The 15,159-nt window shown below is 38.6% G+C and overlaps 1 protein-coding gene across 2 annotated transcripts; it reads left to right on the top strand.

The window, feature by feature from the left end:
• On the top strand, positions 1–4,172 carry si:ch211-171b20.3. Of its 2 annotated transcripts, none has more exons than XM_017696210.2 (6): positions 1–333; positions 1,350–1,466; positions 1,704–1,833; positions 2,489–2,599; positions 2,727–2,782; positions 3,909–4,172. In XM_017696210.2, exons 1-6 carry the CDS (start codon positions 162–164, stop codon positions 4,046–4,048), a joined length of 726 nt encoding a protein of 241 aa, XP_017551699.1. In that variant the 5' UTR covers positions 1–161; the 3' UTR covers positions 4,049–4,172. The 2 variants fall into 2 exon arrangements, with proteins under 2 accessions (XP_017551699.1, XP_017551697.1); XM_017696208.2 differs by having other exon boundaries at positions 1,347–1,466.
• The last annotated feature ends 10,987 nt before the right edge of the window (positions 4,173–15,159 follow it).

Below are 15,159 nucleotides of genomic sequence, written 5' to 3'. Positions count from 1 at the left end.
ACTAGCGCAGCTTCTCTTTACAGAGTGAGAGTAAACTTTACTAGAACTCTAAAATGTCTATATTTCCATAAACCAACCACTTTGCTAACATCAAAATGGCTTTTCCTGATCCAGGATTACAGTAAAACATGTCATTTCATCCGGGTTAACAGAGAGCTGAAATGCGACCCTTAGCTTCTCCTGAACTGCTAACAACACCGGCTGCAGTGCCGAGCATCTCAAGCCAGGAGCCAAATAAAAGCCAAACTTGTGTTCAGTACCTTCGAAACAACAATATGAGATTAAGATTAAACGTTATTTCGTCGGAAAAGTCGCAGCTGGACAGACCAAGAAGTGAGTACATTAAAACAAAGTCTCCAGCAAAGCTGCTAGGTGCAGCTAACCTAACTGTTAACTTGTATTACTGACAGATTAGCAGGGCTGTTAACGTTTGCTTATTACTGAACACGGTAATGGTAAAATTCACTTTTCTGAGGTGTTTGTTGACTAAAAGACAGACATTTTAGGTTGGTTCTCTGTAAGTGCCTTTACGGCGTTAAAGCAGGTGTTTAATTTACTCAGTAGCAGCTCAGTGTTCAGGCTGTTTAAATAGGAATTTGCATGTTTATTGATTAAACTGCGGTGATCAGAATCACGTTACTGGCCAAGTTACACGTACGAGAAATTATTCCTGTTGGAAATGAGTAAACAAACAAAAAGGGCTGCACCGATGTGCTAACTGTGGGTCATTGCTGATATGCGATATTCACATACATCTGCTGATGTTGATGCTGATGTATACACCTTCATACAATGCAGAATTATAATGAAATAAACAAGACACTGTCCAAAAACAAACAAACAAACATGTATCTATGATTTTTTTTTCATTTTTCTGCATCTTTTGAGCCCACCAGCCGCCCTTTATGTTATGAGAAAACAGACATGATCCAAGAACGCTTGAAATGAAATCTCTTTACATTAACTTACATTAAAGGGTAAGAATGTTTTCCTTCTCCTGTAGTTCTTGTTTTGGAGATGCTTTGGACAATGATGAAAGTTCTGTTCTGTTTTTCCAGACTACAATACAAATGTCAAATTGGCTTTTAATAGCATTACAATGAAATCCTCTGTCCACCAAACCAGTTTGATTGCAATATCATTGTACCTTACAAATAATACAAGTACATACAAAGATACTGCTTCATGGTGAGTCACAGCTAAATTTACACATTCAAACAAAGTGTCCTGTTCCTGAGTGCAACTGTGTACTGTATGTTTACTGCATGTGATGCTGAAATGTATACACTTTTTGCTGTTCTGTGTAAACTATGCAGTTACATAGCTATATTTGTTCTCTCTTTTAGCAGGATACCATTCAGAATTAAGAGGTAGTTCAGAAAACACTGATGGTGACCTGTGTGGGCGACATTTTCTGTTTGATCCGAGATGGAGAAATGGAGTATACCGCAAGAATAATTTGACAGGTAATTTTCCCCTACAATTAAAACGCATATTACTTTTTAGGCAATCATTTAACTCAGACATTTTATGTTTTCTGTTACGTTTGTGGCTGAAGAGAAACTTCTACTTTAACAAACGGAGATACTAACTCCTGCAGTTCAGGGGACTGACCAGGAGGTGGCGCAAAAAGTGTTCCAAAACGAGTGTTCATCTGTTTATCATTCTCTGTTTATCATTGTTGATCACATCTCTTCGAACAGACGAAGCACTGATGAAACCCATCTTGCCTCCGGTTTCTCGGGACTACGGCGTACATCAGTCCCACAATTTAAACAGATTTTCTTATCGAAAACAACTGGCCTACAGACATTCAAAGCCCTGCACTTTTGGGTTAGTATATTAATAGTGTTTTAGAGGACTGTGGCAGTAATACACTTTGCAAATATACATACAGTTGCAAATGTTTTGTTGTGGGCTGGGTATTGAAACTCACTATTTTTATGGTACTGACCCAGTTACTTTAGTACTATAGAGTATTCACAATTGTCATACATTATTCATTGTCATAAAAGTTTCAGTACCTTAGTAGTCAGTCTGGCAGTGTCTGCCAAAATAGATGCTTGTTGCAAAATCTGGACTCCTGATTGGCTGTCCAAATTACATTCAGTATGCGTCTTATTAGTCTAGCCAGTAACTAGACCAACTTATGTAGTGCACTTTACTGGTCCTACAAGGGAAATTTGTAACTATGCCCAGTCTGGAAGCAGCACTTTCAATACCTCCTGTTAATTTCTGCTTTAAACCACATTGATTTTCAGTTTGTAAGTTTAAAGAAGGTATAAAAAATTGTTCAGGAATCAGTTTTGAAATCAATGTATCTGAATCAACATTTCTAATGATACCCAGCCCTGTTTATGGTTTACAGCATTGGACTGTTCCTTTTATTTGTGTTCATGTACTTCTACCTGTTAAATACACATTAAATAAGTTAACTAGATAAAACTAAGTAAATTGGAAATTGTGAATGAGTGAGATTTGATTGCAGGTCCTTTGAGGAATATGATCTTCCAACAGCTCCATCAGTTCTGTTGACAGTTACCACCCCACCGATCAGAGGAAGGAGATCAATTACTTTTACAGAGAGTCCTAAAAACAGGTGATTTATAGAAGTGCACCCAAAACAAACCCTCACAATAGTAGTAGTAGTAATAATAATAATGATAATAATAAACATTCTCAGTTGAATGGAAACCGATTGCTTTCTTTATCTTGCCTTTCTGCAGGTCAAGGATCAATAACAGAGTTCGTAATCTCCTCACTGTTAGATTTAACAACACAAGTACGTACATTGCTTTTTTTCATGCATTAGTACACAAGAGTTCTCATTAATAACTTTCAGGGACTGTATTCCACTCCAAAATGTTGAGATGGTAAAGCTTAAAAAAAGTGAAGCTTTAAAGTGACTGAGATAAATTATTTTTATAGAATATATAATGTTATAATTCTTTTTGATATAATACTAATTATTACAATTTTATTTGTGAGATGTGAAATACAAAAAATACGTGTAATTTCATATGCTGTTGATTTTCTAAGTGTAAATAAGTGAACACATTTTAATGCACAGTTACTGTTTATTTACTGAACTAAACATATTGAAAAAAATGCATATTTTAATATAAACATTTCTCCATGTGTTACATTAAGCAAATAAACAGAGGATGTGTGAACTTATTTGCAATTTGACCAGTAGGTCACAAACATCCTATTACTCATTACTGCTACTTAGAACGTCGGCAGATGCTGCACAGAATGAGTTTTTGCACAATTTTAAGGATATTTTATTTTACCATCCCTCAAAAGCATGTCCAACACTGTCTTTACATTCGGTCTACCATCTTTGTGTAGTTCAAGAGTGAATTACAGTATGCAGTAAGGCTGTCACTGTTGATTAATGTAACGTAGTGAAGGACTGATGATTTGATCGTTCAGTTACCAATCAAGGCCAAAGCAGCTTCACAGCTTTATGAAGCATCACAAGCTATTTGACTGCTTATAGCGCCCCCTTATGGAGGACTTGTGGCTTGCAAAACAAGAGTGATTCCTAATACTTCACTTTCAGGAAATACAGAAAATTCTCATTAAAATAGTGTAAAAAATAAGGCTAAAAACCAATGAATTGTTGTGATCATCGCCTTCTCAGGCAGCACAGCACAGCACTGAAAATCAGCATGTTTCTGTGATGGATATCACCACATGGGCTTTGACAAACCATTGTCGGTGAACCCCATCCGTCACTGCATCCATAAGTGCAAGTACATTGCACAGCAAAAGCCATATGCCAAGAACACCCAGAATCACTGCTGATTTCTCTGGATTCAAGCTCACAGCAACCTAACAACACCTACCCCCATAGATTAGTTCATGTTTTAACAGGTGTGTTTAAATTTTGGTTTATTTTGCAGCTCAGTCGTATCCTGATCCAGTCTTGGGGGCTCCACCATCGTTCATCCAAAGAATTTCTGAAATCTCCTCGCTGCAGGAGGAGACAGTGCGTCAGGAGAAGCTAAAAAATCTGAAAAAGACCAAGAGACAGGAAACATAATCAAAAATCTGTTCAGTGCAAATCTGTAAAGTGCCAAAGCAATGCTAACAAAGAGGCAAAGAGCACTGTGGGGGAATGCTATGATAACATAATACACTGTCACAAAGAAAAGTACAAGGAAGAATACCCAGTGTCACCTTTTTATCTATGGATGTTTTAGAAATTAGGGCTGCATTATTAAAGCTGTATGTATTAGCAATATAACACGAGAGGGAGCGAATAACATCATGGCTGTGATTTGTTTGCAAGCATAAGCCACTGCCCTGAAATTCATACTGAATGTGCTTTAATACTGACAATACCTTCTGTCTAAAAGTAGTTATCCCAAATATCAGCACGGTCAGAACACATCTCAACCAATCACATTATAAATTCAAAACTGTTTTTTTTTCTCAGCATATAAAAGGCATACTCAGTCAGGTGACTGACTTGGCCAGTCAAGTATCCATTTTTAGAAAAACTTCTGTGCTGCTATGGCAGTGTGTTTGGAATCAATGTCTTGCTGTACAGTGAAGCGCCTTCTGTGTGTTTGGAGTCATTTTCCTGAATTTCAGCTGATAAGATGTTTCTATACACCTCAGAATTAGTTTTGCTACTGCCATCAGCAGTTGCATCATCAGTGAAGCTGAGTGAGCCAGTAACTGAGGCAGCCATGCAGGCCCAGACAATAACACCCCAACCACCATGTTTTACACATGAGGTGATATGCTTTGGATACAAAGCATTTCCTTTTCACGTCCATACTCTGCTCTTGTCACTGTGGGCCAGGTGTGGATTTGTCAGTGACTGCTGTCCACAGAAACCAGGACTAACTTGTATTATGTTTGCAAGGTAAAGTGTGGGGACAATAAAGTAACTGCTAAAGATCCAAAGCTCCTCATGTGTAAAACTTTGTGGTGGGGGTGTTATTGCCTGGGCCTGTATGACGGCCATGCTATGGTACTCGCTCACTCATCTTCACGGATTATGCAACTTCTATGGCAGTAGCAGTATGAATTCTTATCAGTTGAAGGTCTGGAAAATGGCTCTAAACTCATTGGATGGCAGCAAGACAATGATTCCAAACATACTGCCATAGCAAAACAAATACGTTTTTCAGAGCTGAATGCTGGAGGTCTCTTGACTACTGAAGTCATGCACATGTTCTGAATCCCATTAAGCAGGGCTGTGGACCATTTTATCAATTTTCAGTAACAGCCATGAAATCACTAGATAGAATTTAACTATTTATTTATTTATTTATTTTTCCTTTTTCAATGTGTGAGCGTTCTGCGCTCCATTTCCAGAATCTGAAACCATCAGATTCTGCATCAGACACAGTATTTTTGATTTTTAATGCAGGGCTGTACATAACATTTTTGAGCTTGTAGCACTGGTGCTATAAAAGTTGCAAGTGTTGTAGGACACATTCAATTTGTTTAGCACTGACTATGTTTACAACAAAAAATGTTTCTAAAAATGTAAATCTCAGTAAGTGGAACCCTGTCGTTTTAACCCTTTAAAAAGAGAAGCAGTGTTTAAAAGATTTGTATTTTAATGTTTATGCACAGAGAATTAATTTTCTCTTGAATAATGCACACGCGAGGGGGAACTGTTGGTGATTAACTAGCATTTTTCTGCATATTTAAGTAGGAGGAAACCCACAGCAGCAATGCATGTATGGTTAAGAGTCATAAATTTTGATAAGGGAAATGAAATTGTTTACTACCTAAAGTCTATTATTTAAACTATTATTTAAATGTGTTATTTTTACCTTAGCTCATTGTTAAGAAATAAACTAAAGTGCAAAGGTAGTATGAACAGCAGGGAGCACCTCAGCTCCCAGTTTGAGACGTCTTTGAGAGGCCGTTTGGTACATTGCGAGGTTTACAAACATTTGAATTTGTTTTTTGCTGTTACACCAGAGCCAGTTTAAGGGAGGTCTTCATCCTGTTTCTCCTGCTGTAACGGGGGTCGCCAACTCTGGAGCTGCATGCAGCTGTATTACTGGCCTGTTGTGGCTCCACAGCAAAATTAGACTTGTAGGTAAAAATAAAATATTCCTCCTTTGTAGTAAAATAAAGCTCTGCTGATTGTTCAACACAGTGAACACACTAAATCTTAAACACTGGTTTTAATGTGTGATTGCTTATTCACCCTTTAACCCTAAAGATTGGCACACAGACTGCTGGTCACCATCGCAATGCAGACAACACAGTCTCACCTGGCTAGTAACTAATGAAATGGCAAAGATGAAGATTTTAAATGAACATCAGTAATTTGGAGACAAATGGACTTAAGCACTCCACTCCACTTCACACCACTCCAGCTTCCTGTTCGAATTTCCCCGTTACACCTTAAATGAAACGGGTCAAGTGAAACAGTTGGGTACTTAGTTAGCTACATTCTGGCACCTCAGGCAGCATTTAAGATGGAACAGGAAAATTCAAACAAGAATCTGAAGAATGAGAAGCGGACTTCAGCCTCGTAAAAAGTTGAACATTAAGATACATTTTACAGGAAACTGTTCTACTTTTGTGGAAAAGATTGCTGAAGGCTAACTGAGTGCTGAGTGATTAGCCTTACTGCTACTGAGTGCTCATTGGCTGACATTACCGCTTCCGAGTGCAGATTTGCTGACATTGTTTCTGAGTGCTGAGGGGTTGGAATTACTATTACTAAGTGCTGACTGGTTGGCATTACTGCTGCTGAGTGCTGATTGGGTGGTAAGGTGATCAGCTTATTGGTTGTGTAAAGCAGTCATTGAGGTCATTATAAAGTTCTATGACTGGAGTTCAAGAGTGGCCCTCAGCTGGGTCAATGAGCTAATCATAGTCGTAAAGTAGTTTACTGCCTTGGCTTATAAACAGTTTGATTATCAATCCAGCAATACATAACAGTCGCTCAGTGATCAATATAAACAGTTATTACAAGCATGTAAGTAAATTCATTGCTTTATGAAAAAAAAGTATACATGAGTACTACATCAAACTATTTCATTTTAAAAAATAAAGACAAAAATGTGGTTAGTGTGTCTGATGAATGAAATGTGAGTAAAGCAGATACACTCACTGGCCACTTTATTAGGTATGTTCAAGTGCTTGTTAACGCAAATAGCTAATCAGCCAATCACATGGCCGCAACACAATGCATTTAGGCATGTAGAGGTGGTCAAGACAACTTGCTGAAGTGCAGACCGAGCATCAGAATGAGGAGAAAAGGTGATTTAAGTGACTTTGAATGTGACATGGTTGTTGGTGTCAGACGGGCTGGTCTGAGTATTTCAGAAACTGCTGATCTACTGGGATTTTCACACACAACCATCTCAGGGGTTTACAGAGAATGGATCGAAAAAGAGGAAATATCCAGTGAGCGGCAGTTGTGTGGATGAAAATGCCTTGTTGATGTGAGAGGTCAGAGGAGAATGGGCAGACTGGTTTGAGATGATAGAAAGACAACAGTAACTCAAATAACCAACCAACATCTCTGTGGAAGGTTTCCAACACCTTGTTCAAAGTATGCCATGAAGAATTAAGGCTGCTCTGAGGGCAAAGGCCTAATAAAGTGACCGGTGAGTGTATAAATGTGGGACTAAACATGAATTAATGTGTACACTTTACAGTGAATTATATAAAATAGTATAATGAAAATATTTTGTTGCAATTGTTTGTTTTTTTGGTTTTTTTTTTTTTTTTTTGCTTAGCTTTGACCCTGAAACTGTGGTCAGACAGTGGTCAGACTCAGTGAAGGAGTTTTATTCAGGAGCTACTGGCAGCTTGTTTTCTTTGCAGCCTTTCAAGTTTAGTCAGACAAAATGACCTGGAACAAACAGTAAACAAAGAGACCTTTAATAAAAGGCTGCCGTAGAGCCGCCCACAAGCGGTTTATCATTTCAGCCCCGCTCCGCTCAGCTCACCCTTAAAGACACACAAACAGCTCACATTCTCCTGCTCCTGCAGTGTGAATCCAAACATTTATGTTTTAAGCTCTGTTGTTACACATTTCTTAACATGATTTAAACATGTCACAGTGTTTAGCTGAGTTGTTCTGCTGTTTGGAACAAACTGCAAAATCAAATAAGTACCAGTGTTGTAAACCTGAAAAATCAGTTCTTTGTTAACACTGATGTTAATTTTGATGTTCCAGTGAAAAATTCAACTGTTTTTTTTTTTCTTAGACAGGGAATTAAACATTGTGAAGTGTTATGAAAATGTATTTAATTCTTAAATATTTTGGATTTACAGTGTAGGTGGTGAATATCAGTGCAAGCTTTGCTCGTGGTGATAGGAACCAGGTGTAGGAACCATGATGTCCCAGTGCAAATATAGCTATTATATTAACTATCCAAAACCATCAGTGAGCCTACGTGTGCCTTCTGAGTTTTTATATGTAAGGGTGATGTTGGTAAAACAGTGATTAATCAATATGATAGGTTACATAATGGACTATTTTCCATCACAACACCTGCATGTACCCCTCCACCATGAACACCATGAATGAATTTTAAAAGTGTCCAAAATCTTCTTAAAACTATCAGAGCATTTCACATCAAACCACTCTGAATGACTCTGCTTATATATTTACTGGTAGAATTCCCCCCCCTTTAAAAGTAGAAAGACAAAATACGCAAAATATGTCGCTGCTTTAACTGTTTATGAAGCTGAAACTGCAATCTGTGCTCCAGAAAAACAGCAGCATTGATGAACAGTCATGTTAGCAGCTTGCTAATTGGTAGCTGTAAAACTCCATTACTTATAAAGTGTCATGGCTGATTGACTACATTTGGGGTAAAGGGGATAATGGATCAATTTTATTTTTACTTAGCTAACACTTCTTTTTTGGGAACCTTTTGTATTACCTAACGAAAAGCAAGATACATCCTTATAGCACAACTGCAAATGACAAATGCCTTCCCACCAACTAAACTAACACTTCTAAACTTACAGACTCTCAGACAACCAGTCGTGACTGACCTCACCTTCTTCCCTCATTCCTGGGAATCTAGACATGGTTTACATTTAGCATTGCAGTGTGCTGTTAGTTCCATCTCAGGGGCCTGCTAGACCGTGGCTTCCTTTTCTAAAGTCTCTGTTGTGTACCCTGTGAATCATCACCTCCTCTGACACAAAAAAAATGAGGGATGCATCAATACCAGTGCTGGTATCAGGGCAATACCGTGCGCGTTTACTCTGACTCATAAAAATTCACCGAAACCAACATTCCAATACTCGCTGATACCGTGTGATGTAAGCCAAGTGTACACTGCTGCTCTAATGAACAAGAGCATTGAAGGAGGCTCTGCTCACAGAGAGTTACAAAGTGTTACTGCCTCAGTGACAGTTGGACACAAAGTTGTTGAACGTTTTAAACATTCCACCTTGGTAGATTCCTGCCAGGAATTTTTAAACACACACAAATACCTCCGCTTCTCCAATAAGGGTGCAGACCCAACTAGTTAAACAGAGGTGAAAAAAGTTTCCTACCAAAGTTCCGTGACGCAGAGCACCTGTTTACCTCTGTTTAAGTGTAAATGGTGATTTTATTAGTGAAATAGGCTGTAGAGAGGCCATACTGTCCTACTGTGCACATCACCACCTGCTTTTAGCTTCAGTGCAAAGTGTTCACAAAGCTGCTCAGTTTCTCAGTGTTTGCTCAGTATGTAACATGTTAACACCTTTGCCTTCTACGCTGTAGACTGGGGTTCAATCCCCGACCAGGGCAAGCACCCTACAGACAAAGTTATTCAGAGTGGTATGATGTCAAATGTGGTTGGGTAGTGTAGTGGACATCACCTCTAGCCTTCTACGCTGTAGACCAGGGTTTAATCCCCCACCTGGGTAAGCACCCTACACTATGCCAATAATGGTCCTTGGGCAAGACTCCTAACACCACCTTGGCCTACCTGTGTAAAAATGATCAAATTGTAAGGCGCTCTGGATAAGAGCGTCAGCCAAATGCCATAAATGTAAATGTAAAATCAGCTTTATTTGAAATGGAAATTTATTTGAACTGTACGAAGGGGCTGCGTTTCTGGTAGCACATGATTCAGACCGAGCGTTTCTGTGCAGTGTGAGCATGTAAACTATAGGCTTTGTCTGTACATGATGGTCTATTTAAATGTACAGTGTAAATCACCACAGAGCAAGATTTTTAAAATTGCACATCGTATGTCTTCCCACACCTTACTAAGTCATGGCCATGACTAAATCATCTCATTCCCACGCCTTATTAAGTCATGGCCACACATTATTTTTATTTATACAGGTTGTAACCAGCGGGGCTCCGTAGTTTTCCGCTATCACTGTGCTACAAAGACTGTTGATGAAAGAGAGAGGCGAGGAGCAAAACTATGAATCGTACTTCACTTTCAGCTATACAGAAGCGCTTTTCTGACAAATCCAACTCTTCTCCCCTGCAGCGCTACTTGATCCGTGGTAGCTAATGTAGCAGACTAAAACACATTATTTATTCAGTATGGTATTAGACTCAATATTAGCGAGTCCTAAAAATTATGTAGCTGTACTCAGTCTGAAAAAAATAGTGTCAATGCCTCCCTACAAAAACCCCATTACATCGTATTTTATACAACTATAGACTCACCAGCCACTTTATTAGGTACACTTGTTCAGTTGCTTGTTAACACAAATAGCTAATCAGCCAATCACATGGCCGCAACTCAATGCATTTAGGCATGTAGATGGTCAAGACAGGTGGTCAAGACAACTTGCTGAAGTGCAGAGTGAGCATCAAAATGATCTACTGGGATTTTCACGCACAACAATCTCTAGGGTTTACAGAGAAAGGTCCGAAAAAGATAAAATATCCAGTGAGCGGCAGTTGTGTGGACGAAAATGCCTTGTTGATGTGAGAGGTCAGAGGAGAATGGGCAGACTGGTTCGAGATGATAGAAAGGCAACAGCAACTCAAATAACCAACCAAAATCTCTGAGGAAGGTTTCCAAGACCTTGTTGAAAGTATGCCATGAAGAATTAAGGCTGTTCTGAAGGCAAAAGGGGGTCCAACCTTTTACTAGCACCTAATGTAGTGTACCTAATAAAGTGGCCAGTGAGTGTATATCATATAGCGGTATGCTGTATACTCCTTTCAATTTTGATATGATTGTTGTTATATGCTTCAGGTGATGGTTTGCTGAAAAATCAACCCCTCCACACCACAATAACTATTAAAATAGTTAATAGTTTATTAACTCTTTTAAAATCAGTCCACAAAGTGCAAAGACGTTGTAATGGTGAAAAAAAAAGGGGGGGGGGTGTGGGGACGAGAAGAGATAGCAAGGATTCCTGGCTTCTTTGGAGGCACACAGACAGGAATACACTCCATGCGGGGTAGAAGACGTATTTAATGATAGGTCACCCACTTATCTCACCATCACTGTCCAGATAACTCAGAAGATAGTTACAGCAGACCGGCGGATGTGCTACAGCAGCTCACCATCTTGCACGGAGGGGCTACAACTCCCTCGCGCATGCGCAGTAGTACAATACGTGTAGGCAATCGTTACAACATACTATACAGAAGACTTGACTTGTAAGGGTTTTGTGGCAAGTTACATATATGTCATTAACTGAAAATAACCAACTTTATAGTTACATTTGCAAGAATGTGTTATTGAAATATGGCAAATTGTTGACTTAGGTCATAAAGGACTGTGGGAATATGGGAGCTGCAGTAAAGCAGGTGATAATAGAAACTCCAAAAATACTTTTTGACTCAACTTTCAAGGTTGAACTTACTCTACAGCGGATGCCTCCATAGAAAATGTTTTGAAGGCCTCAGAATAAAAGCTTTAGAATATTCACACAGTGCACTGTGCATGTGATCAACTCTATCTGACAGCAGGAGTTTATTTAATGTATTTTTAATGCTGCTACAGACGTGACTACTTTAAAAATTACAGCCACCAAAAGAATAAAGACTATTTTTTTTATTTATGTGTGTGTTTTTGAATAAATCCACAAAAAATACTTCAAAATGGATTTTTATTCATCTAAACAAGCCAGTTAATTGAATCCCAGGGCCTTTAGAGTCAGAAGGCATAATGAGGAATGTGGGCAGCTGCCATGAATATTAAGAGGCCCATATCATCGGTCTCTTTTCATTATATAAAAGTGTTTGATGTAGCATGTAAATATTGTTAAACTTTCAAAACACACTATTTACTTTTCAGTCCGTACAGTCCATACATTGAAGCTAAGCTGAAAACACTAGAGCAGCCAATCAGAACAGAGCTTATTTACATATATGAGCCTTAAAGACAAAGTAACAAAAGCTTCCTTTTAAATCTAAAGGGATAAAGAGAGGTTGAATATGGTCATAAAAATAGTTATGAATATTTTGTTGCATAAATCAACACAAGTCATAAAAAATAATCATCTTACAGTCACAGTTATGTTCTGAACATGCCTAAAATGATTTCACAGTAAAAAATTTAGTTGCTAAATGGTGTTTAAGTTTCAGTGTCTTAACATTTTTGGTTCTAGTATGTAAACAGCCTGCAGGACGTTAAGAGGCCAGCTGAGATACGATTTGTGGGACTGGCACTGAAGTGGCTAAAGGCCGAGCAGAGGCAGTATCCTCTGAAGCAGAAGGGACTGCTACTGTAACAGTGAGACTTGAACAGCTGCACCTACATCCATGGACACTGACAGGGCTGAGGGGTCACAAGGAGAATCCACAGTGTGGCCTGACATGTTCTGTCTGCTGTCCGTACTGCAGAGTCTCTTGCTGTCTTCAAACGCAGGCTGAAGACACACCTCTCTACGCAGCACCTAAATGAGCACTGAATTAGGTATTGATTGCAATATATTGTGCTGCACTTATATGTTGTTTTTTAATGTATTGCACTGTGTATTGTAGTTTATTGTATTGTATTGTATTGCATTGTATTGTATTCCACAGAGTTCTGTGTTCAACTCTGTTCCTTTTCTCTGGGTATCAACAGTGAATTTTAGTTTCTAGCAGTATCTGAACTCAGGATTGTTTTTCTCTCTAACTTGTTGGTAACTAGCAAAGATACTTTCTCTAGATAGACAAAAGACCTCTTGTAAGTTGCTCTGAATGAAAGCATCTGCCAAATGCTGTAAATGTAAAATGTAATGTTCTCTACTGTCTGCAGAATCCAAAATCTTCTCAAAACGATCATAAAACAGTGTCTTAGACATCAGACTGTGTATTCATAACCATTTCATGTAATAACATTCCATGAGGGAGCTTTTAGTGGTGGACATCTGGATCACCACCCCTGTGAACAATTCTGACTCTGTCAGTTTCTCTAGAACTGAGCATTTCACACCAGACCGCTCTGAATGACTTTGTTTACATACATGGCCGCCAGGATGTTGCTGGTATCCCAGGCGGTTGCTGGGGTGTTGCTAACTAGTTGCTGGTAGTTCTGGTGGACTAGACTGAGTTGCTAACCGGTTACTTTGGTATATCTAGTCTTGCTAGTGGATTTCTAGGCAAATATTTAATAGTTAGGTTAGATCGAGTTAGTTATCAGTATCAGTACTCGGTAGTGGCAGACACTTAGGATCAGGTATCAATATCGGAGGGAAAAGGCGATATTGGTCCATTCCTCAGAGTAACATATGGATGTGTTTGATTAGGTGGGCCCTTAGTTATTGGCTGTATCCAAGACAGTCTGCTTAGCAGCCTGTGGCATTTAGAGCACCAACATTATCACATCAAGGGGATTAATAACGAGTTTTTGCCCATTTGCTGCAGTAACAGCCTTTACTTTTCTGGGAAGCCTTTATACTAGATAATAGAGCATTGCTAAGATTGCATTCAGCCACAAGATTGTTAGTTTGTTCAGGTACTGATGTAAGATGATTAGTTTTGGATCACAAATGCCACACCAGCTCATCCTAAAGGCATTGGATGGAGCTCCATCACTCCAGAGAATGCAGTTCCACTGTTGTGCTGTTCCACAGCCCAATGCTGGGGTTTTTATATCCATCTAGCCCATGCTTGACATTAGGTGTGGTGGCCTTAAGCTCATATGTAGCTCCTCCAGAGTGGCCCATTTTATTGGTTAGTGCTTTTCTATGGATTATTCCACAGATTATACAAGCAGTAACAGCAATGTGTAACCTCAAATTAGCAGAACTTAATTACTTGCTAAAAGGACTGTCTGGATACTTTTGGACATATAAATGTATACATGGGAGAGAAACAGGGTAAGAATGCAGAGTGAGAAAGTGAAGGAAACGTTCAACCACATTGATGAAATTCCTCATGGCAGTGGTGAAAAAATAAGCACAATGTGTTTTTGAGAAGAAAAGTTAGCACCATGCTACATTTCAGCAACATTTCATGACAAAAGTTATAGTTATATAGTTAATGTGGTGCACTTCAACATTTCAGTAACATGGTAATAAAATGATCTAGCTAACATGCTACATTTTAGCATTTCAGAATAACGTTAGCTAATTAATATGAGAACAAGTATCGAGCTAACACGCTACATTTCAACATTTTAGTTGAAAATGTATCTGGCTAACATCATGAAAGAAACTTAGCTCAAATGCTACATTTCCACAACATTTCAGAAGAAAGTTATTTAGCTAAAATGCTATTTTTTAACCATATTGCAAAAGAAAAAGTAGTTGACATGCGACATTTCAACAACATTTCAGAAGAAAATGTTAACTAATATGCTAATGATTTAAATCTCAACAGTGAACAGTTTTATGAATGCTGTTAATCTCACACCCCAGTAATCCTTTTCATATACAGTGTCTTGATTACATTCAACTGCTATCTTTGGCAACATTATCAAACCTTCATGCTACAGTAACTTTAAGCTAACTTTAATGCGTCTATGCTGTCATTCCCCTTATTTTAAAAAAAATCTGCACAATTAAATGGTTAAAAGTCATAAACAGTACAATAAAAGGCTATAATTGTGTTGTATGTTCCTGTTTGTGTTGTCATGACACCTGGTTCCTGTCACCACCACTTTAAAGAAAAGATGAATCTCTATGATGTACAATTTACATTTACAGCATTTGGCTGACACTCTTATCCAGAGCAACTTACAATTTGATCATTTTTACACAGGTAGGTGAAGGTAGTGTTAGGAGTCTTGCCCAAGGACTCTTATTGGCATA

Source organism: Pygocentrus nattereri, chromosome 24 (assembly GCF_015220715.1).
Source record: "Pygocentrus nattereri isolate fPygNat1 chromosome 24, fPygNat1.pri, whole genome shotgun sequence".
NCBI classification, from domain to species: domain Eukaryota; kingdom Metazoa; phylum Chordata; class Actinopteri; order Characiformes; family Serrasalmidae; genus Pygocentrus; species Pygocentrus nattereri.
The sequence above is the reverse complement of the archived record's forward strand: the minus strand, read 5'-3'. Positions and strand labels throughout refer to the sequence as shown.